At 42.4% G+C, this 25826-nt stretch overlaps 1 protein-coding gene across 30 annotated transcripts in view; it reads left to right on the top strand.

Annotated features, from left to right (window-relative positions):
* Positions 1 to 25826, top strand: part of LOC138738811 (rho GTPase-activating protein 6-like) — a 564699-nt gene that overhangs the window by 496322 nt on the left and 42551 nt on the right. For all 30 annotated transcript variants that reach the window (XM_069889798.1, XM_069889786.1, XM_069889795.1 and 27 more), the window contains one exon: positions 4883 to 5062. In XM_069889798.1, coding sequence (XP_069745899.1) covers positions 4883 to 5062 — 180 coding nt within the window. The remainder of the gene's footprint in view (positions 1 to 4882; positions 5063 to 25826) is intronic.

Below are 25826 nucleotides of genomic sequence, written 5' to 3'. Positions count from 1 at the left end.
CTGAATCACTGGATTGATTTTAAAAAAAACATAGATCAAGTTTTATCCAAACTTCTAAAAAAGTCAAAATAAGACTTTCTTAGCTAAGAGTGTAGTTGTAGTTAACTGTGACAGCAGACCCATTAATTTCATTAGGTTGGCAGCAAGAAATGATCCAGACTTAGTGTGATTGTTACTGTAGTAAAGTGCTTGACCAAATCTTGGCAGAAATCCCAAATGCAAAATAATTTTAACTTCCTCATCCAAGAGGAGAAATTAATATTACGTGCAACCAGATTGATATGTTTGAAGTTTTCACTTAGTTTAAAGAGAGACTGTTTTGGTTATTTAGTATTTATTTCCAATCAGTTGTTCTAATTTTAGTTCTAATTTTGACTGACTTTAAGGTGTCAGTCATGGTCCATTGTGGCATGATCATTTGAAGTCAAAGTTTGAGATTCAATACACTCTCTGGGGATCTGAACACAAAGTTTAAGTTGATCCTTCTGTGCACTTTTAATGGTTTAACATTTCATCAAAAGATGAAGTCTGTCCAGCCCTCTGGTGGGCATAAATGTTCCCATCATACTTTAACAAGGAGCAGAGAAGTTCTGCCGTTTACACAGGCTAATGTACATCCCTAGCACTGAAGATCTAATGATCATCAAATTGATGATTTCACAGCATTGCTGTGTAAAAATTGGATACTGTGTTCCTTCTATTGTAGCACTGATTATATTTGTTCCTCTTTAGTTGTAAAAGTGCTTTAGGACATGCTGTGGTTGTGAAGGCTGTTACTTGAATGTAAGCCTTTCATTTTTCTCTGACTATAATTTGAACCTTAGTACCTGGCATGAGTCCATTTCTCAACTAGACTAGATGGAATATTACAGGTCTACAGATCAGAATAGCCTGTAAAGTGTGGCAGCAGTACTGAGCTAAAGGAACAGTGAGAGGGAAAAAAAGGGGAAACTTTCAACCCAGGTTCAGTTCTGACCTCAGTTGCTCTCTGCGTGCAGTTTGCACGCTCTCCCTGTGACCATGTGTGGTGCTCCATGTCTTCAGATTTGCTCCCACATACCAAAGGCTTGCTAGTTGGTAGTTCGTTGGTAAGTAATAAGGAGGGGTCGATGGGAATGTATAAGATTTCACGAATGGTGCCCTGTGCCTCTCACTTTCAGGTTGATTTTGACTCAAAAGGAATTTATAGCCAGTGTTCTGGTTCACTGAAGCCATTTTGGTTTATAGAAAACATCCCAGTAGCTGGGAAGTGATGCAGAGTTTAGATATACTGGCTACATTGGTGACCTCTGGCGCCTCAGGTTTGGAATAGTCCTGCTGCTTGAATGAACTTTCACCTCGCAGGCAGTGCACAAGGCGATGATTGATAATCCTGGAGATGAATCCAGAAAAGCAGCGAAAGTCAGCGTTCTAATTCAGTGTTACCTTCAGCACCTTGGCTAACAATCAAATGCTCAGTCCAATCTGAAATATTGAAGGTGTAACTGAGGGTAAAACTGTATTCTCGAGGAAAGAAAGAACTGGCATTTCTATCATGGCCTTGCATAACCACAAAATACGTTCCATTCAATTCTCATTTTATTTCCGGAAAAATGACCTTTGCCAGTGATATGAAATGGGAATGGTATTGAAAGAGCCACCAAACAACTCTACACTTTTGATCTATTATTGTGCTACCTGTAAGGAATTTGTACATTCTCCTCGTGCCTGCGTGGGCTTTCCCCAGGGGCTCTGGTTTCCTCCCACCTTTTAAATCGTACCAAGGGTTGTAGGTTAATTGGGTGGCATGGGCTTGTGGGCCCATAGGGCCTGATACCACGTTGTATGTGTAAATTAAATAAATTACCTGTTTACTTAAGTACAAGTTGACTTTCCTGGATAGCACAAAAAGGAAAGTTTTCCCCACCTTATCTCAGTGATCAGAACAATTTAATAAATCATTTTAATTTATTTGAAACATGTGGATATGGAGGCAAGTGTTTTAATTTCTGATTGGGCCACAAAGCACCAAAGTAGTTCACTGTTCCAAGATTATGCTGGAGTGCATAACTCCTCAACTCCAAACCCTCTCATGCATCCCCTAACCATTGTTTCCTCCACCTCTTACAAAACAAGAGCAAGGAATTGATGGGCATTGTCATAAAGAGAGTGAGCATCTGGTCAGTCATCTCTGCTGCTTTTCCTCCTTCGCCCATGGTCACAGGACAAGCTTCTAATGGTCCTTTTATCTTAAATACCCCTTTCATAATTTTGTTTCTATCTGGCGTGTCCATTTTTTGAAACTCATTTTGTTCACATCCTCTGCTTCCTGAATCCTATTCCCTGTTTGTATTGTGATGGTCTAAGCAGCCTGTGTCAGTGACTGTTCTGGGGATGTCACTACCAATTCTTCAGTCACATCTTTGGTTCTGCTTAGAGATGCAGCATATGAGGCTGGACCCAGTTGGGTGGGGGTAACAAGGGAAGGGAGATAAGGGTAGGGTGGAGAGAGAGACATTTTAGGGCCAGGGTTGGTTGGTCAGACAGACAAGTGACAGGCTGTCAGAAGATGTCAGTAAAGAGGACCGAGGTTAAGGCAACAGTGGTGATGAGGTGGTGGTGGTACCTTTGATTGGAGATCAGAGCCTCTGTCATTGACCTAAGGAGAGTCATGGAGAACATAGAATATAGAAAAATGCAGGAATAGGCCCTTCCATCCACCATTTTTGTACTAATGATTATGCCAATCGAAACTGATCTCATCTTCCTGCACACTATCCGTTCATTTATCTGTCAAAATATTACTCTTGCAACTGCTTCTACCACCTTCCCTGGAGTGTGTTGTAAGCAATTTCTCGGGCAGAGAATTCTACAGATTCACTACTTTCTGGAAAAAGCAGTTCCTCCTCGTCTCCATTCCTAATTCTGCTCCCTCAAATCTTGAGGTTACGCTTCCTAGTTCTAGCCTCACCTGCCAGTGGAAATATCTATCCCTTTCATAATTTTACATGTTTGTTTTATATCCCCTCTCATTCTTCTGCATTCCAGCGAGCGTAGTCCCAGGCAACACAATCACTTTTCATAGGCTCTCCCTCTCATCTCCAGAATCAGCCTGGTGACTTCTTCTTCACTGCCTCCTAACGCAGTGTAAGCTTTCTCAAGTAAGGATACCAGAACTGCAAATGACCTAGATAGTTCTCCCTTTATGATTCTGCATTTTGAGAGATAATCCATTGTGTGTTCAGTTCTGGTCACCTCATTACAGGAAGGATGTGAAAGCTATGGAGAGGGAGCAGAGGAGGTTTACCAGGATGTTGCTTGGATTGAAGAACATGTCTTATGAGGCAAGATTAACAAAGCTAGGCTTATTCTCTTTGGACCGAAGAAGGATGAGAGGTGACTTAATAGCAGCCTACGAAAGGCCACAATTTCATGTCAATTTAAAACAGAAATGTGGAGATTTTTTTTTTAAGCCATTTTAGCCAGAGGGTCGTGAGTCTGTGGAACTTGCAGCCACAAGTGGCTGTGGAAGCAAGGTCGTATTTAAGACAGAAATGGACAGGTATTTGATTAGTCAAGGCATCAAGAGTTATGGCGAGAAGGCTGGGGAGTGGGGCTGAGTGATAAGGGTCAGCTCATGATTAAATGGCAGAGTGGACCTGTTCATCTTAAGAGGTGGACAGCAAGGTCCTTTTTTCCCCAGGGCAAGAAGAGAAAATAACAGAGGACATTTGTACAAGGTGAGGGGAGATGTCAGGGGTAAGTTTTTTTACACAGAGTAGTGGGCGCATGGAATGCATTGCTAGCTCAGTAGGGACTTTTAAAAGACTCAGACAAGAAAAATAGAGGGATATGGGTGTGAGGTAGAGAAGATTTAATTTGTTGAGTGGGTTTCTATCAGTTGATCCAACATCGTTGACCAATGGGCTTGTACCCTGTTGTGATGTTCTCAGCTCTATGTAACATTTTTCAGGTCTATGAACTACTCCTACACATGTCTTCTTTCCTCTGCTATTTCAGATTTCAACCAAACTGGTTCAATATCATTAACCTCTCCCCCATATATTGCTATTCAAAACTGCTCTTATACCTTCCTACATTTACAAGGCTACCCCACCTCTTTTCTCTTTGGAACATTGTATAACCTGAAATATGGAACATTGAACACCTAGTCCTGGTCATCCTGCAGCCACATCTCCATAATAAAATCTGAAAGCTAATAGCTTGTTGCTTTTAATTCCTCCATCTTCGACACTGAATCTGCATAAATACAAGACGCAGCTCCAAACATGATTTGGGTGAAGCCCATCCCAATGAAACAACTGTCTCCTTTTTCATTATTGGTGCCAGTGTTCCATGAACAGGAACTGTGCTTTGAGCCACAAATTTACCATGCTAATCTTACTTACCCTTTGCCAATTTGAAAAGATGTGCAGAGATTATCATTCTGCTTTTCATTTTTGCTCTAAATTCCTCATAATCCCTTCTCAGATCCATTTTTCCAGTGCTGCCAATGTCATTAGTTTCTACATGGACCATGACAAGTTCTGCTCCAACCTGGAAGAAATCCCTTTAACTTTAGGACTCTTGTCTTTGGTGCAGAGAGGAATAGCTGTTCACCAGATCTTAATACTCCTTTTGATAACTACATTTCTGATTTCTCCCCCGTATGAATGGCATCTGGTGTCAAAGTACTATTGTCAGTTTGCACATCATCCCTGTAGTCCCCACTTTTGTTGCTCATCCACACAAGAAGCAAGAACCTTATACCTGTTGGACAATGGTAGTTCAGGTCCTACCGTCACCTCTGCCTTGCAGCAGGGTTGTATTTTGGCCTGTTAGATTATCCATTAATAGACCTCAATTGCCTTTCCATCTTCCATTTGGCTGTGTTACTTTCTAGGTCACTGGGAACAAAATGACTTCACTTAATCTTGCCACAATCTTTGGCCCCAACCTCCTCCATAAACAGAAGAGTTCAGACAAGGAATTCAGCGTCCAAAGTTCAGCTCGAGCCGAGGAGAGTACTGCCATCATTAATGTTGTTCAGAAAATAATTGAAAACTACGAAACCTTATTCATGGTGAGTGGACATCTCTATTTATCAAGTATGCAATTCATCTGGGCATTCTCATTGGCGTGCTGAAACTGCCACGACCTACAGCTCAAACTTCAGCTTACAAATTGCTGGTTTCCCAATTTCTGTCCAGAAGATCTTTCAGTATTTTCTTTGCCCACTTGCCACTGTCATTAGGGATTTCTTTGGGTTGAAGTGCAAAGTGTTTGAAGAACTAATGTGGTAGAAAATTTCCAAAAACATAAGTTTTCCTCAGTGGCCAGCATGACTGTGCAGTTTCCTGGTGTTAAAAATGGATTGATTTTTTTTAAAGGCAGAACCGCTGAGCGGTTCGACAATATGTGGAGTGAGGATGACTGGGTTGACTTTTGAAGTTGCTTAACTTTCTAAAGTTTATTCTGCAAAAAGATGTTGCCAGGAAACACCAGACAATCCTTTCCACCCAGAGGGAGAAAAAGCTGCAACAAAGAAACAAAATAAGGACTTAGCTTTAATTGCATTGCCACCAAGGACACAGCAGCAGCCATTCTCAACCATTTAATGTTAAGTCCCTCCTCCCCTCCGCAGGACCTGCTCAAAGTTTATGGGACCCCTTCCCTTTGAAAGTTTTGATTTCTTCTGTGCTTCTCGCCTACTGACGATATCAAAACATTAAAAGAAAATTAATGTTACATGAGGTGAAAAGAAAACAAGATTTTTACTTAAATGTGCGATGGCCCCTAGCAGGACTGGAGGGTCCTCATTGAGAATTGCTGGACTTTAAAGTATAGGTTAAAAGATAAATCCAAATAATAAATTTTGAGGGATAAGACTCGGCAACATTGGATTGTGTCTTCTGAACATTTTTTTTATGAAACGATTTTAATTTATTGTACCATTGCAGTTTATGTGTCAAGTGAAGGGATTGCTTGCATGTTTGCAGCAGTGTTTTTTTTCTAACATTTACACATGCACATTACAGTGATTTTATTTTCAAGCAGGCTTTACATGTCTATTCAATGCCAATTATATCAAGAAAGTAAAAAACAACTATTTGTTTCCTTGGGCTACAGCTGGAACCATTCAGACAAGAGGATCAGAGAGGGAATAAATATCTGTAGATTTCAAATGATGAGAAAGATAAAAAGAGAAATAAGGTTTTTTTTTAAATTTCAAAAATATACTTTATTCTTAAAAATATTTGAAGGAAATCTTTCTTTTCATTGTGCCTTGAAATAAATACATTCTCTTTGCAATGTTTCAGTGCTACTCATGTTTCCTCTTTAAATAATACACCTATTAAGTATTTGAGAGACTAGTGCACTGAATCGAACTCCAGCGGGTCCAGTGACAACAGGACCTTGAATTGCGTTCCTTCTGCACAGAGATTTTGCAGTAGCTGCACTGACCTACAAGTATGCCCCTCAGCACATAGTTGCCCCCTGCTTCAAAGGTTATGTCCAGAATTGCACATCCCACTCTTTGGAGCTAACCTGCAACACTCATTCTGAAGTAATTGTGTGGAATCTTAACCCAGGTGGGCAGATAGTTTAGATATTTTTGAGTGGATTAAATGACTTTATTATCCAGAACATCTGACTAGGCCAATAGGTCATCAGCTGGCATCTTCTTGAAATATTGGGGCTGGGCTTTGTTGAAGTCACTCAAATTTGTCTGCGAATTTAATTGGAAGCCTACTCAGGACAGCAGTATGGCTTCCCAACAAAGCAGCCCTAGCAGGAAAAAGAGCAAGGGCCAAAAGAGGCCCAAAGAGGTAAGTGGCTTTCCTTTTTGTCGTGAAATCATGTTAAAATGCTGAAAGCTTCTAAATATAGTGAGTGACGATAAGGAGTATGATTTTAAGACAGGTGATGCTCTTCTACATTAAAGTCAGACTTATTTCGTGTTAATATTTGTTTAATCTCATTCACACACCACATTCATCCCGTCTTACTTGTGGTGAATGTTTTGTGGAAAGACAGGCCAAGAATTTTTCTTGTCATGAATCTCTGCTGACTCTGGAGCAGCCAGTCACTACACTGTTTAGTTTTCAATGGCCTCAGCTCCAAGGTGGGGGCAGGGGGAAGGCAACAGTTCACATCATTGTTTTGACACTGGTGCTGAACCCAAGCGAAGAAACATCTGGCTTTTTTTGAGAGATCATTTAATATAGCACAGTGCAGAGGTGAACAATTACCAACCATTTGCACCCCCAAGGAGCACTCGGCCTGCATGCCGTGCGTGCCGGCGTACAAGATGACCCATTGTTTTGTTGAGAAAGTGTCAGGTTCAGTGGGGTCAAAGAGAGATGAGCCTGGAACAGGGTTTGCAATCAAACATAATTTTATAAAAACAACAATTAGTGGGAGACAGTTTATAAGGGAGCATGGGAACATATGCACAGAATTTATAAGCGTGGGAACATAGGCACACAATTTATATGGGAAAGTGGAAAGAGATCGTAACGGGAAATAAACATTCCACAATTATTAATTCACACAGGTGATGCAGACATTCACACCCTATAAGCAGGGGTTATACACACCCTCCCGGACCACTGAATAAGAGGATCTAGATCTGATACCACTGCACCCTCTTGGATCCCTGGTCAGTTGAGAGCGGTGGCTCTACTGCCAGAATTGATCTATAGCAATCTGAACTATAGCAATGCCACGGCTCAGCTTCACTGCTGTGTATGCACCTTATCTGCAACTCTTCAAAGCAACGTCTTCACTAGCGACCCGGCATGGAGCGGGGATAGCGTCACAAAGCAGAGAGAGAAAGTGTCCTTTGTGCTGGTGCTAAATACAGGGCTCTAGCCAATAAGGATGCTGAATGATTTGAACCAGCCAATGACCAGGTGTGCATTGACCACTGACCATTAATAGTCCACTTGCAATTTATAACTTTGTCTATGACTTCATAACTTTGAGTAGATCAAAAAGTACACCACGTACTGATAGGTGATATGATTTCCGACTGAGTTTCAGGCAGGGAGGCCACATTACCACCAGCAATAGGCAGGGAGGCCGTGCCTCCTCCACACACAATACCCATGTATAAAACAATCCCTGAAATTCCACCTAAAGTATAGGTTTTGAGGTATACTCGCTCTATAAGACTAACCTAAGCCTGACACTTACTGCTGACCAGTGGAGTAACGCAACAAATGTACCGTATTTTCATTTATATGATGCGCACATGCATATAACACACAGAAAATCATAAATTGTGTAAAAAATAATTTTGTATAATGTACACAAGCATATACTGTGCATCTTGGCGCCTCACAGTTCGGTGGGCAGCAACCTCCTTTGAAGAAGACCGCAGAGCCCACCTCACTGTCAAAAGACAAAGGAGGAAAAACCCAACACCCAACCCCAACCAACCAATTTTCCCTTGCAACCGCTGCAACCGTGTCTGCCTGTCCCGCATCGGACTTGTCAGCCACAAACGAGCCTGCAGCTGACATGGACATTACCCCTCCATTAATCTTCGTCCGCGAAGCCAAGCCAAAGAAAGAGAAAAAATACTGTGCGGGTATTGTATTCTAAATTCCAACTGACAAAAACAATTTGCATTAAATGGGGCATGAGACAAAGCATATACCAGTATCTGCCACAGTTAATCTTCCATAATTAACACCCAATCAACTTCCCCCAGAGTTGTCAATCGCCCATTATATGGATGATATCCTGCTGAAGAAATTAACAAGCTTTGGGAGAGGAATCAATTAAATAGATCAAAGACAGGCTTCGGTGTTAAGCAGGATTTTAATTGTAATGTTGCCTCAAATCAGAGGTGCTTGATATGTTGATCTCCTCCCTCAGGGACGGGTCTGGGCAATTAACATTGATAAGGTTCAGTGCCCTAGCTGGAACATCCTGTTTATAGGAATACCATGGTATTCAGTACAAAGAAATATTCCCAAGATCAAAATTTCCCACTCCCACTCTAAATTGTGCACATTCTTTCATTGCCACTAGTACATTCTCAAACTGGCTATCCCACATTCGCTATAAATTGCATCTTTCCCACTCCCACTCTAAATTGTGCACATTCTTTCATTGCCACTAGTACATTCTCAAACTGGCTATCCCACATTCGCTATAAATTGCATCTTTCCCACTCCCACTCTAAATTGTGCACATTCTTTCATTGCCACTAGTACATTCTCAAACTGGCTATCCCACACTCGCTATAAATTGCATCTTTCCCACTCCCACTCTAAATTGTGCACATTCTTTCATTGCCACTAGTACATTCTCAAACTGGCTATAGCAGTCCCACACTCGCTATAAATTGCATCTTTCCCACTCCCACTCTAAATTGTGCATATTCTTTCATTGCCACTTGTACATTCTCAAACTGGCTATAGCAGTCCCACACTCGCTATAAATTGCATCTTTCCCACTCCCACTCTAAATTGTGCACATTCTTTCATTGCCACTAGTACATTCTCAAACTGGCTATCCCACACTCGCTATAAATTGCATCTTTCCCACTCCCACTCTAAATTGTGCACATTCTTTCATTGCCACTTGTACATTCTCAAACTGGCTATAATATTTCGATGCTCGCTCTAAATTGCTGGTGCATCTTTCCCACAGCCACTCTAAATTGTACATGTTCTTTCATTTCTGCTATTATATTCCCGCGCCCGCTATAAATTGCCAATTCGACTTTCCCACACCTGCTATAAATGATGTGCGTTTTCAACCTGCAAAAATATTCTCGTATGCACACACCTATAATGTGCACGGGAGGGTGCCTGGTTTGGAAAATACACATATAACGCATGTTATATGCATAAAACTATGGTAATATTTTGTGAGAAACAGAAGGACCTTCACAGAATTTGCTCGAGACAAAAATTGAGAACAAAGAACATTTATTATACAACAATTCAAAGTTGGGTGCTTCCTCTTACCCTGGGAATACACACATACAATGGGGCTCACCCAACTTTTATACAGTTGATTTCGTATAGAAATACCCTCCCCCTTACATTCTTCTGCCTCCTGGATGAGTTTGGCATTAGGCAATCCTGTCTGCCTATGTGCTGTTTCTGTGAACTTGGAGGACCGTGGGGGGGGGTAATCCTGTCTGTGTCCCATCATGTCATTGTCCTTATTCACAAACCTGCCTTTGTTCTAATTCACACCTTCCCGACTCTCAGGGCTACAACCTTCTTATATGCAGAACTTGCTAATTCTGTCTAAGGCTAGAAGACCCTTATCTTATCCAAACTAACTTTACTTCCTACATTCTATTATCTATCCTTATCCTATTCATACTGGCTTTATTCATTACACATATATCTATACTAGTTTCCTCATCTTCATATTTTTATATCAGTTTTACTTATCTCTCACAATCCTCACTTTTCTTTTAGCTATGCTTCATGACTTCTCAACTGGAATGTATTACTTGTAAACTTGGTCTTTTTCCCAGCGGGTCAGTAAACGAACTGCAGTCTCAGCATCATCAGACAGAATTTGGGAAACATACATCCTTTGGGTTATAGTGTTCTGACGAGGGGTCTATTGAATTAAATACTGCACACAAGTCTTTAGGCAGGGGAGCACCATAATGGCCAGAATAGCGAGTCCAGCTACTATAAGGGCTGTGGGTATCAGACTCCAGTTACCAATAAAAAGTCTAGTCCATCCCACACCGGCACGGACCAAGGTTGCCAAGTCTGAACTTGGGCATGGGAAGATTTTCTAACTCCTGAAGAAGTGTCTTTAACCGCCTGACCGTTGTGAGCATTGTCATTAACCAGTCTTTCACAAACGCTGCCTTCAGCAGCCAACGAGTAATCGAGAGCCAGGCGGTTTTGTTGAACTGTGGCTCGTATCTGTCGTCTTTCTTCAGCCCATAAATTCAGGGCCATCACTGTCTGTTCAGTGATGATCTCCAAGGCTGGAGTCTGATTAAACGATTTAAATGCCAAGCAGCTGTGGTGTTCTGGAGCAGCTTACATCGTTTACAACTGGAACTCCCCTTACAGTGGTGGTTCTTAACATTCCGAATGTCTGTGTGACCCAAAGGATGATTTACAGGAGACCAAGATGGGGAGGGGTGTTTTCTTGCCCTGTCTATATTCTTAAGGTAAATAATTATCACCTCTGCTGCCCCTATTCCAGGAGGACTTAATACATTGTGAGCAATTTGGTGATTTCCAAAAAATTGGGAACCAACAAGTAAACAAAACAGCAAATGGTAAAAACAACATTACAGCACTTTTTCCCGGCATAGTGTAACTTTCAGATCAGAAGGATGAAGGACTGCACGCCAGGTGGAGGGTAGATTATCAATGTCGTTAGTCTGTGGTTCAGCAGCTCGTTTAATTTGTTGGATGTGGCTCCATCCCTTTCGTTCACACGGCAGTGTCTGTAATCAAAAGTACACAATAGGGGCCATCCCAGACAGATTTTAGTTGGTGATCTTGCCATGCCTTTACATATACCCAATCACCAGGTTTAATAGAATGAATAGGATACTCCAGGGGTGGGCAGTAACAGCTGCATGTCTATTTTCTCCGTGAGCGCAGCCTGTTTGGCAGCTGCATCTGCCTGTCTGTTCCCCTGTGCTTCAGGACTGTCACCACTTTGATGGCTTCGTACATGAACTACAGCTATTTCCTCAGATAATGTAAGAGCATCTAGAGATTGGACAATTAAGTTTTCATGGATCAACTTTTGTCCTTTTCCAGTTATCATTCCCCGTTCTTTCCAGATCTTCCCAAAGGTGTGCACTACACCAAAAGCATACTTTGAGTCTGTGTAGATCGTGCCCACCTTGTTCTTTAGACCCTGGAGAGCTCTACAGAGGGCATACAATTCACAAGATTGTGCTGACCAATGACTGGGAAGGCGACCGGCTTCAATCACCACTCCTTCTTTCCCATCCACTACACTATACCCACTATAGCGAGTGCCATCAATGCAACGGGAAGATCCATCAATAAACCACCTTTCACCCTCCTGTAAAGGCTCATCGCTTAAATCCTCTCTAATTTTGGACTGTAAATCTATTACCTCTAAACATACATGCTCTAACTCATTTATGGTATTGTCAGAATTTGGAGAAACCAAGAAAGCTGCTGGATTGTGTTCTTTATTCATAATCAGGGTCAAATCATCCCTATCCATTCGGATCGCTTCATATTTTAAAATTCTAGAGCATGTGAGCCACCTTCCAGCATGTTGTAAGAGAATATTGCGGACTGTGTGAGGGGTGTGAACTATCATCGGGGCACCAAATGTAATCTTTTGTCCTTCCTCAACTAAAATAGCAGTGGCTGTGATGGCTTGCACACACTCTGGCCAACCACGACAAACAGGGTCTAAAACTTTTGACAGAAAAGCAACTGGCTGTCTACAGCCTGCCCTCTCTTGTGTTAGTACTCTGGTGGCTACACCTCATTTCGCATTGGTATATAGGTCAAATGGCTTATTTAGGTCGGGTAAAGCCAAAACTGGGGCACTAATAAGGCGCTGTTTCACCAAGTTAAAATCTTTAATCTCTTCCTCTGTCCAGACAACAGCTTCGTCCCCTAGAATCGTGAGTTTATCATAGAGAAATTTGACCAGGCTAGAATAATTTTCAGTCCAGATTCTACAGTATCCCACTAAACCAAGGAATTTCCTAAGTTCTTGGGCATTCTTGGGAGGTGGGATCTGTAGAATACCACGTATCCTCTCTGGACTTATTTTCCTAGTTCCCTGACTTACCAGATGACCTAAGTATTTAACTTCTGATTGAACAAATTGTAATTTGGATTCGCTCACCCTGAGACCCTTATTCTCCAGAAAATTCAAAAGTTCAACAGTATACTGTTTAACTATTTCGTATGTTTTTTCCGTAATTAACAAATCATCAACATATTGTATCAACTGGCAATTCTCTCTCCGAGGAGCCTCATCTAGTAATTGTTCTAAGACCTGGCCGAATAAATTTGGTGATTCTGTAAAGCCCTGGGGAAGGACCGTCCACCGGCATTGATTCTTGTGTCCAGTAAAAGGATTTTCCCATTCAAAGGCAAACATATCTCTGCTCTCTGTTGCTAACGGACAGGTCCAGAAAGCATCTTTGAGGTCAATCACACTAAACCATTTACTATGGGGATCGATTTTACCCATTATTGTATAGGGATTAGGTACAACCGGGTGATGGGTGAGAATAATTTTGTTCAGCTCCCTCAATTCCTGCACTAATCGATAGGTACCATCTGGTTTTTGGACAGGTAAAATTGGAGTATTAAAAGGTGACATACAAGGTTCGAGTATACCATCTTTCACCAACTGATCAATTACTGGCTGCAGCCCCTTTCGGCCAGCCATCGGAATTGGATACTGCTTTCGTCTAATTACTTGCTCAGGATCTTTTGTAACTTGCAGGGGAGGAATATCTAACACTCCTCTATTGCCTCTTTCTGCCCATACTCCAGGATTTAATAGTTCTTGATCTTCCTCGCTTAATACATACAATTGAACCCCGATACCCGATTCCTGTGGTCTGGTGCCGATAGCCAATTGGTCCTGTAAATCTCATCCTAACAAACAAACTCCAGCTAATATCTTTTCTCCCATTTGTATTCTTTTATCCCTTAATACAGGGACCGTAAAATCTCTTCCTCCTACTCCCAAAATCATCACTGTCCCCTCTATCTTAACACCCTCGGGTGGTTGTAAAATACTAGACCGGTGCTTCCCCAGAATCTACTAAAAAGGTCATCTTGTCACTGTGGGGTCCTATGCTTAAATTTACCAATGGTTCTCCGTGCAGCCCCACGGTGTGTATTGACTGAGAACCGTGACCCCCCCCCCCTCCCCATTCATAATCTGCTTCCATCTGTCGGACTCTGGCTTTACCCTACCCTTAATTTAGTCTATGTGTCGTCTGAGTCCAGCGTGTTCATTAAATGAAGTGATAGGAGAATCATTTTATTACACAGCATAAGAATAAAGCTTAACAGAGCTCTGGTTCATTCGTTAGTTCATAGGTCACCTGCACAGTGAGCTATTCACCAAGACTGATCTCTACTGTCCAGTCTCTACAGTTTATATAGCTCAAACTTATACAGAACAAAAGTTGGTTTCCTTTGCTAGATTTCTTGCATAAGATTTATCACAAGTAATTTCCTGCTCTGCAGTTATCTGGGGTGTAGAGCTCCCATCTTAATCCTCAAGGTCAGAATATCCTGTTGTTTTGATCAGAAATCAATTCATACCCCAGATATTTCTAATTATTTCTTTGTTCTCATCTGGCCATATTCTTCTGTTCTACTCAACATCTCCTTCTGTCTTAGCTTCTTACTGATTCCATTCTCTTTGTTTCTGACAGTCTCTGTCAGATTCTTTTTGTTTGTGCTAATCAACACCTCCTTTTGCCTTAACATTCCTACTAAATTGTTTCATACATATCCTCTCTTTTGTATTTTGGGAGTAGGCAATTCTAAACCTACTGTAATCAGCCAATTTTGCTACATACTGTGGCTGCCCCTTACATTACTCTTTCCCTTCACCATGAGGTAAATATTAAATCGTTACATAGTACTGGATTCATGTATACAAACTGAATAGTACATAAGCATATATTCTACATATTTTCTATGATTAATTAACCCCTATATTCCAACACATCAGTACGTAAGGTCGCGTCTCCCTGGCTCGCATTGGGCATTCTCTCTTAAAATGTCCCTCCTTTTACAATGGTAGCAAACTAATGTTCCTGTTTCCCAATTCCTACCGGGATTACCACGAGGTCCCGGGAACAGTCGTCGTCCCCGGAATTCCCCTCTACCCTTGCCCCTGCTCTGGTCTCTACTCTCCCACTCCCGGAGCTCCTCCCAATGTCCAGGAGCTGGCACACAGCCCCTACCCTTTCCTTGCTGTTCCTCCATGACTTCCTTGACTGCCTGCATCAAAATCTTAGCCTTTCCTTTCTGTTTATTGGGCATTCTCTCTTAAAATTACGCACCTCCGTACTAGTCAGGGGCACATTTACAAAACATTTACAAAACCAAGACCCCCTCCCATGGGAACTTCCCGTAAAGGTCTCATCCAGTTAATTTCTGGCTTATCCTCTCCTTTATAATGTCTAGATTCCTGCTCTCCTGGAAATGAATCAAAGGGTTCTGCCCTTCCCTCCTGGAGGGTCTCACACTGTTTTGAATCAAAGTCTCCTCCCTCTCTTGTCAATTGAGGTGGTAATCTAGTACTTTGTGAACAGGTCATCATACCACCCCTACTTTCTTCTCCTTTCTGTAGCTGTGGGGTAGAGCATAGGAGAGTGGGGAAAGATAGGAGCCGGCATAGGAGGAGCATAAGGTGGAGGAAGGGAATGTAACACATCCCATCCTTGTGTTTCAGGGACAAAAGGTTCCTCATCCTTCTTGACCTTCCATTCCTTTTCATTCAAAACCAGTTGATCAACCGATCCACTGAGCTAGCAGGCTGCATATTCCCTGCTCTCAATATTATCTCTTTGGTTTTGATAGAGCCAGATGTTCAATGCCTGACACATCCAGTCATCCTCGGATCCGAGCTTTGGCCAATATACCGAACTCCCTTTTATCGGATTTTTAACCCATTCCAGACAGCAATACCTGACCATGGTCTGTTTGTCTTTCCCACGGGTTTTCCCCACACCCCAATCAGGTAGCATTAATACTGATGGACTTTGCTTAGTTATCTGATTGTCCCGTCCTTCCTTAGGGCTATTTCCCTTACTACTCACACCTCCCATACTAACAGGTAAGTAAAATTCCTCTTACCGTGATCCAGTAGCTATTCCTAGCGCGCTTCCTTAACATCCTCCGGTCATTTGTTCTCATTGCCTCTTCTCGGATATCACTCGCTTCATCCACTGACCAGTCACCCGCTGTCCGTGAGTCCAGCTGAATCAGCTGGGGTGCACCTACCCTCGTCGTTGGGCACTCTGTCAGTGGAGGGAGTGGGATCCCGGATGAGCCCCCAGTTGTGAGAAACAGAAGCACCTTCACAGAAATTGCTCGAAACAAAAATTGAGAACAAAGAACATTTATTATACAACAATGCAAAGTTGGGTGCTTCCCCTTACCCTGGGAATACACACATACAATGGGGCTCACCCAACTTTTATACAGTTGATTTCGTATAGAAATACCCTCCCCCTTACATTCTTCTGCCTCCTGGATGAGTTTGGCATTAGGCAATCCTGTCTGCCTATGTGCTGTTTCTGTGAACTTGGAGGACCATGGGCGGGGGGGGGGGGGGGGGGGGGGGGGGGGGGTAATCCTGTCTGTGTCCTATCATGTCATTGTCCTTATTCACAAACCTGCCTTTGTTCTAATTCACACCTTCCCGACTCTCAGGGCTACAACCTTCCTATATGCAGAACTTGCTAATTCTGTCTAAGGCTAGAAGACCCTTATCTTATCCAAACTAACTTTACTTCCTACATTCTAATATCTATTCTTATCCTATTCATACTGGCTTTATTTATTACACATATATCTATACTAGTTTCCTCATCTTCATATTTTTATATCAGTTTTACTTATCTCTCACATATTTTAAAAGCAAATTACCCAGTAAAGGATTAAATTTTATTGGCATAATTTAAATAAACCACTGTCAGCTTCTTTAACAGGCCTTTTAAAGCCTGTACAGCCAAAGGTAGTAGGACTGGACGGATGGACCCTACGGGTGAGTGCTGAGACTTCGCTACTAAGGTTCAGATTTTATGCTTGGCTCTGATAATTCAAGGTTAAGGCTCCAATTTTATAGTTGGCATATAAGATGACCCGGGTTTGGGATGACATTTTTAAAGTTCAAGGGCTGTCTTATACACCGGCATATACAGTAGGCTAACGGAAATACGGAATCCAGCCTTGGCGACATTCTTGAAGCACAACTTTCCTCAGGATGTCAGGATGCACAGAAGGGCAAGCAAATTCAGTCTTCTGGTCTGAGGTGGCGGCAGAAGAGCGGCACTTTTATTTGTGACCTGCACAGAGTTCATGAAATGGCTAAGAATACAATGTGTTTTTTTTTAATTATTTATCTTTTGCAGTACTTCAAGGCTTCTTATAATTGCCATTTTGTTATGGGAGTTATTCATCACACAGGACTGGGAATCGTAATTCAACCATTCAGTTAGATTGCACTTATTTATATGTTGTTATTGCATTAAGTAGTGTGTAAGTTGGATTGCCTGGAAAGCACACAAAATAAAGCATTTTACTGTATTTTGATTCATATGACAAATAATCGACAGTTCAATTCAGTGGGATCTTGCCAGTTGGATTCAAATTGACCTGGTAGATGGAGTCAGAGGCCAGTAGTGAAGGGTTCTTTTTCCAACTTGGAGGCCTGTGTCTGTGGAATGCCATAGGGATTTGTGCTGAGTCACTTTTGTTTGTCATTTATGATGGCCTTCCCAAGATCGTGTTATATGGCGAGCTCTCCACTGGCCACCGTGACAGAGGTGCACCAAAGGAAAGGTACAAGGACTGCCTAAAGAAATCTCTTGGTGCCTGCCACATTGACCACCGCCAGTGGGCTGATAACGCCTCAAACCGTGCATCTTGGCGCCTCACAGTTTGGCGGGCAGCAACCTCCTTTGAAGAAGACCGCAGAGCCCACCTCACTGACAAAAGGCAAAGGAGGAAAAACCCAACACCCAACCCCAACCAACCAATTTTCCCCTGCAACCGCTGCAACCGTGTCTGCCTGTCCCGCATCGGACTTGTCAGCCACAAACGAGCCTGCAGCTGACGTGGACTTTTTACCCCCTCCATAAATCTTCGTCCGCAAAGCCAAGCCAAAGAAACAATGTAATTAGCATGTTTGCAGATGACATGAGAATTAGTGGTCTGGAGAACAATAAAGGTTATAACAAGATCTAGATCAGTTGGGGAAGTGGGCCAAGATGGAATTTAACTTGGACTAGTGCGGGTGATGCATTTAGTTCAGTCAAACTCCATCAAGATTTGCACAGGTCAGGATTTGCACAGTAAATGGTAGGTCCTGAAGAGTGTCGTAGAACTGAAAGGTACAGATTCCCTAAAAGTGATTTTTTATTAGTAAACAAGGTGCTGAGAAAGGTATTTGCTTGCCTTCATCTGTCAAGGCATTGAGTACAAAAACTGGGACACCATACAGTATTACAGCTGTGTAAAATGATGTTGAGACCACATTTGCAGTCTGTTGCCCAATTACTTCAGATTTATTGTCAGAGTACATACATGACATCACATATAACCCTAAGATTCTATTTTTCTGTGGGCGAGGCAGAAGTACCATTTATTGGTAGTGCAAAAAAACATGTCAACAAATAAAGAAATGTAAACAAACTGCAATACAGAGAGACTTTAAAGTGGACAAGTACGATTCCTTAAATGAGTCCCTGGTTGAGTTTTTTGTTGAGGAGTCTGATGGTTGAGGGGCAGCAGCTGTTCCTGAACCTGGCGGTGCAAGTCTTGTGACATCTATACCTCTTTCCTGATGCCAGCAGTGAGAACAGAGTGTGTGCTGGGTGCTGAGGATTCTTGATGACGGCAGCATTCCCTGTAGATGATTTTGATGGTGGGGAGGGTTTACCTGTGATATTATCAAGTTGGAAAGAGTGCAAAAAGAATTCATAAGGATTTTGTCAGGACTGGAAGGCTTCAGTTATAAGGGGAGTATAGGAGGCTGAGGGGCTGACCTTATCGACTTGAACTCCATGATTGATCAACCCAATTTCTTTCAACTGTCTTAATCCATTGTTCTTCACCAATAGTGCACAGCACCATTCATCATATTCTTTAAAGCTTCATTCCAAAGGAGAAGGAATTCCAGATTTCTATCGCTAAGAAAGAATGCAGTGGCATTTCTATAGAGCATTTCATGACTTTAGAACTCCCAGAACAATTTATGATCAATAAAACACTTTCTACCAAAGCCCAAAAATTGGGTTACATAGATCTCAGGAGAGATGGGAATCGGATTTGGGCAGTGAAATTGATCAACAATACTCGTCAAATTTATGTTTGGATAGTATGACAGCTCTTGTTAATTCAAGATATACAATAATACATCTCAGTTTTTTACATCAACTGTAGGTCACATCTCAAAAGTTACATAATAGCAAATCAGAAATCTCAAATATATGTTTTAGGTGTTTTAGGACTGCCTAAAGAAATCTCTTGGTGCCTGCCACATTGACCACCGCCAGTGGGCTGATAACGCCTCAAACCGTGCATCTTGGCGCCTCACAGTTTGGCGGGCAGCAACCTCCTTTGAAGAAGACCGCAGAGCCCACCTCACTGACAAAAGGCAAAGGAGGAAAAACCCAACACCCAACCCCAACCAACCAATTTTCCCTTGCAACCGCTGCAGTCGTGTCTGCCTGTCCCGCATCGGACTTGTCAGCCACAAACGAGCCTGCAGCTGACGTGGACTTTTTACCCCCTCCATAAATCTTCGTCCGCGAAGCCAAGCCAAAGAGAAGAAGAGAGATATTGGTGCAGTTGGATAATCATGTTGAGGAACTTTGGGGGACATCCGATGCGCTCTAGTATTTGCCAAAGCCCTTTCCTGCTCACGGTGTCGAAGGCTTTGGTGAGGTCAACAAACTCCTGTTCGGCTCCGAATCATGGGTCCTCTACCGGCACCACCTACGGCTCCTAGAACGCTTCCACCAGTGTTGTCTCCGCTCCATCCTCAACATCCATTGGAGCGCTTACATCCCTAACGTCGAAGTACTCGAGATGGCAGAGGTCGACAGCATCGAGTCCACGCTGCTGAAGATCCAGCTGCGCTGGATGGGTCACGTCTCCAGAATGGAGGACCATCGCCTTCCCAAGATCGTGTTATATGGCGAGCTCTCCACTGGACACCGTGTCAGAGGTGCACCAAAGAAAAGGTACAAGGACTGCTTAAAGAAATCTCTTGGTGCCTGCCACATTGACCACCGCCAGTGGGCTGATAACGCCTCAAACCGTGCATCTTGGCGCCTCACAGTTTGGCGGGCAGCAACCTCCTTTGAAGAAGACCGCAGAGCCCACCTCACTGACAAAAGGCAAAGGAGGAAAAACCCAACACCCAACCCCAACCAACCAATTTTCCCCTGCAACCGCTGCAACCGTGTCTGCCTGTCCCGCATCGGACTTGTCAGCCACAAACGAGCCTGCAGCTGACGTGGACTTTTTACCCCCTCCATAAATCTTCGTCCGCAAAGCCAAGCCAAAGAAACAATGTAATTAGCATGTTTGCAGATGACATGAGAATTAGTGGTCTGGAGAACAATAAAGGTTATAACAAGATCTAGATCAGTTGGGGAAGTGGGCCAAGATGGAATTTAACTTGGACTAGTGCGGGTGATGCATTTAGTTCAGTCAAACTCCATCAAGATTTGCACAGGTCAGGATTTGCACAGTAAATGGTAGGTCCTGAAGAGTGTCGTAGAACTGAAAGGTACAGATTCCCTAAAAGTGATTTTTTATTAGTAAACAAGGTGCTGAGAAAGGTATTTGCTTGCCTTCATCTGTCAAGGCATTGAGTACAAAAACTGGGACACCATACAGTATTACAGCTGTGTAAAATGATGTTGAGACCACATTTGCAGTCTGTTGCCCAATTACTTCAGATTTATTGTCAGAGTACATACATGACATCACATATAACCCTAAGATTCTATTTTTCTGTGGGCGAGGCAGAAGTACCATTTATTGGTAGTGCAAAAAAACATGTCAACAAATAAAGAAATGTAAACAAACTGCAATACAGAGAGACTTTAAAGTGGACAAGTACGATTCCTTAAATGAGTCCCTGGTTGAGTTTTTTGTTGAGGAGTCTGATGGTTGAGGGGCAGCAGCTGTTCCTGAACCTGGCGGTGCAAGTCTTGTGACATCTATACCTCTTTCCTGATGCCAGCAGTGAGAACAGAGTGTGTGCTGGGTGCTGAGGATTCTTGATGACGGCAGCATTCCCTGTAGATGATTTTGATGGTGGGGAGGGTTTACCTGTGATATTATCAAGTTGGAAAGAGTGCAAAAAGAATTCATAAGGATTTTGTCAGGACTGGAAGGCTTCAGTTATAAGGGGAGTATAGGAGGCTGAGGGGCTGACCTTATCGACTTGAACTCCATGATTGATCAACCCAATTTCTTTCAACTGTCTTAATCCATTGTTCTTCACCAATAGTGCACAGCACCATTCATCATATTCTTTAAAGCTTCATTCCAAAGGAGAAGGAATTCCAGATTTCTATCGCTAAGAAAGAATGCAGTGGCATTTCTATAGAGCATTTCATGACTTTAGAACTCCCAGAACAATTTATGATCAATAAAACACTTTCTACCAAAGCCCAAAAATTGGGTTACATAGATCTCAGGAGAGATGGGAATCGGATTTGGGCAGTGAAATTGATCAACAATACTCGTCAAATTTATGTTTGGATAGTATGACAGCTCTTGTTAATTCAAGATATACAATAATACATCTCAGTTTTTTACATCAACTGTAGGTCACATCTCAAAAGTTACATAATAGCAAATCAGAAATCTCAAATATATGTTTTAGGTGTTTTAGGACTGCCTAAAGAAATCTCTTGGTGCCTGCCACATTGACCACCGCCAGTGGGCTGATAACGCCTCAAACCGTGCATCTTGGCGCCTCACAGTTTGGCGGGCAGCAACCTCCTTTGAAGAAGACCGCAGAGCCCACCTCACTGACAAAAGGCAAAGGAGGAAAAACCCAACACCCAACCCCAACCAACCAATTTTCCCTTGCAACCGCTGCAGTCGTGTCTGCCTGTCCCGCATCGGACTTGTCAGCCACAAACGAGCCTGCAGCTGACGTGGACTTTTTACCCCCTCCATAAATCTTCGTCCGCGAAGCCAAGCCAAAGAGAAGAAGAGAGATATTGGTGCAGTTGGATAATCATGTTGAGGAACTTTGGGGGACATCCGATGCGCTCTAGTATTTGCCAAAGCCCTTTCCTGCTCACGGTGTCGAAGGCTTTGGTGAGGTCAACAAACTCCTGTTCGGCTCCGAATCATGGGTCCTCTACCGGCACCACCTACGGCTCCTAGAACGCTTCCACCAGTGTTGTCTCCGCTCCATCCTCAACATCCATTGGAGCGCTTACATCCCTAACGTCGAAGTACTCGAGATGGCAGAGGTCGACAGCATCGAGTCCACGCTGCTGAAGATCCAGCTGCGCTGGATGGGTCACGTCTCCAGAATGGAGGACCATCGCCTTCCCAAGATCGTGTTATATGGCGAGCTCTCCACTGGACACCGTGTCAGAGGTGCACCAAAGAAAAGGTACAAGGACTGCTTAAAGAAATCTCTTGGTGCCTGCCACATTGACCACCGCCAGTGGGCTGATAACGCCTCAAACCGTGCATCTTGGCGCCTCACAGTTTGGCGGGCAGCAACCTCCTTTGAAGAAGACCGCAGAGCCCACCTCACTGACAAAAGGCAAAGGAGGAAAAACCCAACACCCAACCCCAACCAACCAATTTTCCCCTGCAACCGCTGCAATCGTGTCTGCCTGTCCCGCATCGGACTTGTCAGCCACAAACGAGCCTGCAGCTGACGTGGACTTTTTACCCCCTCCATAAATCTTCGTCCGCGAAGCCAAGCCAAAGAAGAAGATATTGGTACTTTTATACATTCTACCTAGTTATAGATGAAATTAAGACCTTTTTGGATAAAATATGGGGAAATATTAACAAAAATTATGGGGGTGGACTTCCCTCTTGATCCACAATTGTTCCTTTTGGGGAATTTGGCTGTCCCCAAATGTAAATCCAAATTTATTAAAATCACTTCAGCAATAGCCAGGAAATGTATAGCGGTAACATGGAAATCCGATTCCCTCTTAAATATTGATCGTTGGAATATGGAAATGCAAGGTTGTATATCCCTGGAGAAAATTACTTATAATCTTATAAATGAATATAACATGTTCATAGATATTTGGCAACCTTATTTAAATGCCTGGATAGTTTAGTCTATTTTTAAAATACTTTATATTTAATTTTCATCCTTTGTTAGTAATTTAATATTTTTATTTCTTTTTTGATTGTATTAAATGTTGATGCCAGCTCTTTTTCTCCCCCTCTGTCCACTGTTTCTTTACCTTTCTCTTGAGGTATGGAGGGGTTATTTCTAGGCTTAATGTGCATTTTAAGGATATAATTTTTTTTGTATATTTGCAAATATTCATTGAATCCTTTGTGTGTGTGTACTGATATTCTTTTCATAAAAATTTAAAAAAAAAATACTTTCTGCAGTCCTTGCCGCAACCAATTTGCATGCAGAGAAGTTCCAACTAAAGGTCAAGTGAGTATGATAAGGAAATCTGTCTTTTTCCCCATATGTGACATTGGTTAAGGGATGAATCTTGGCTCAGAATGTTTAAACCACGTGAGAGCTTCTGTCTAACATCCACTGTGAAAAATGGCACCAACAACTGTGCAGCATGACCTTCTGACTCAATGATCATCTCGAGCATGAATTGCCTAAATTCATTATTCCCTAAATAAATGCCAATTCTGCCTCAACTAATTTTATTCCATGTTACCTTGATAGCATTGGAGATTGAGTTATAGAATCATAATGTTCAATATAAAACTGTTGTGCCAAAATAAATCTTCAAATAGCACAATTCATTCTAAAGTCTGATTGGTAATGTGGGTGGGTCCCACTCTAGAAGTCGTATAAGCATGGAGATGCATGCCTGATTATGCCAAAATGTTTGCTTCCTCATTGAATGGAGAAATATTGAGTTTGTGCATTTATTTATGGATGTGGTAATTGGCATTGGCTTTTTATTTGAAACACCAACTTTCGTACCATCTGGTGACATATGTTGAAGATTTGTACAGACATACTTCACTGACTGTTCACGTGTTGTTGGGTATTCTGCCAGTGCAGCAGGGAACACATAGAGGGAGAGAGTTGGGGGATCCATTAACTTTGGGTAGAAGGATAGGGTTTTGGTTGTTGCTCAAAGAGGCCAAGGAGCAGCTCTTCCAATTTTGATTCTAATCCCTACTGGTGTGACTGGATGATTTTAGGGGTTGTCTATTATTCCCAATTTCCCAGAATGCAGTCTGTGAAAAAAGATCGGAACAGGAATAAGGACTCATTCTTGTTCTGATGTTTTATCTCCTCGACCTCTTATAAATTTCCCGGAATGCTTGGAGTCTAAATTTAATTGCAGGTGTTCCGTGAACAATGAGCTAATGAATAGTAAGTCCCACCTCTTTAATTACCTCACTTCTTTTTCCTTCTTTGGCTTGGCTTCGCGGACGAAGATTTATGGAGGGGTATGTCCATGTCTGCTGCTGGCTCGTTGGTGACTGACAAGTCTGATGCGGGACAGGCAGGCACAGTTGCAGCGGTTGCAAGGGAAAATTGGTTGGTTGGGGTTGGGTGTTGGGTTTTTCCTCCTTTGTCTTTTGTCAGTGAGGTGGGCTCTGCGGTCTTCTTCAAAGGAGGTTGCTCCCCGCCGAACTGTGAGGCGCCAAGATGCACGGTTGGAAGTGATATCAGCCCACTGGCGGTGGTGAATGTGGCAGGCACCAAGAGATTTCTTTAAGCAGTCCTTGTACCTCTTCTAGTATGCTGTCTAAACTCATGTAAGTAAACAGGGATTTCGAGTTTTGGTCATTCATATGTCATTTGGTCGACCAATGCCGAAGCCTCTTGACATTCTTCAGACCAGAAAAATCATACAAAATCTATCTAAAAAACATATTATGTTAGCCCTTTATCAAATAAATGGTTATACTAATCTATTTCCACCTGGTAATGTCTTTTGGAAATAATGTTACCATTCATGCAAGTTGTCACTTTGGATCACAAAGGGGTGTTTGTAGAAATGCTTTGGCTAGAATAGGCCTCGCATTGTTTTCAATAGATACAGTGGTAATCTGTGAACAATACCATTGTTTAAATAAACTAATTAGCTGAAATGGCTCTAAGAAAGGAATAGTACTTGAATAAGCAAGATATTCTTCCATTATTTTGCTAGTTTGGTATAATGTTCAGCATATTCCTGATTGTGTTAACTGTTACAATGTTTTTAAAGGTTAACAAAGTAAATTTGTAGATAATTATTTCAACTTCAAACTTTGAACTGAATCACCATAGCTCATGAAGATCAATATTCTTTTATTGTCATATAATAAATACACAAAATCTGTCAACTTTTGTGGCCACTTGCCCAGTGCCCCCACCAACTTTTTGTGGCCACTTGCCCAGTGCCCCCACCAACTTTTTGTGGCCACTTGCCCAGTGCCCCCACCAACTTTTTGTGGCCACTTGCCAGTGCCCTCACCAATTTTTGTGGCCACTTGCCCAGTGCCCCCATCAATTTGAGAAAGTGAAGCAAAAGAGAGACCCTTCTGTCACCAAGTGCTCTTGGATTTGCCTTCTGTGCTCTCAAATTATCTCAGTTCTGCAATGGACAATTTAAAAAAACCTCTGCAGCTCTAGTCAAAAGGAGACAATGGTACAAATTTTATTTAAGTGGGAAGTTTCACAGAGAAGCAGCAAAGATGTTGCTGTGGGTCCACGTCCCTGAATACTGCTGTAGGTAAGGACAGTGCAATAACAAGTATAGGCCAAAGAAGTAGAAGAGGTGAAGGAGAAGTGAAGAGTTAGACTGAAAACTATCAGATCTTGGGAAAGGGATCAATGGCTGAAAAAAAGAACTTTAAAAGGAGTTGGAAACTGAGAGAGCCGGAGCTGAGAGCCTCTTCCTGGTTCTTAGAACCTCACACACAACAGCAACTGGCACA

The sequence above is a fragment of the Narcine bancroftii genome, chromosome 7, assembly GCF_036971445.1.
Source record: "Narcine bancroftii isolate sNarBan1 chromosome 7, sNarBan1.hap1, whole genome shotgun sequence".
NCBI classification, from domain to species: domain Eukaryota; kingdom Metazoa; phylum Chordata; class Chondrichthyes; order Torpediniformes; family Narcinidae; genus Narcine; species Narcine bancroftii.
The sequence above is the reverse complement of the archived record's forward strand: the minus strand, read 5'-3'. Positions and strand labels throughout refer to the sequence as shown.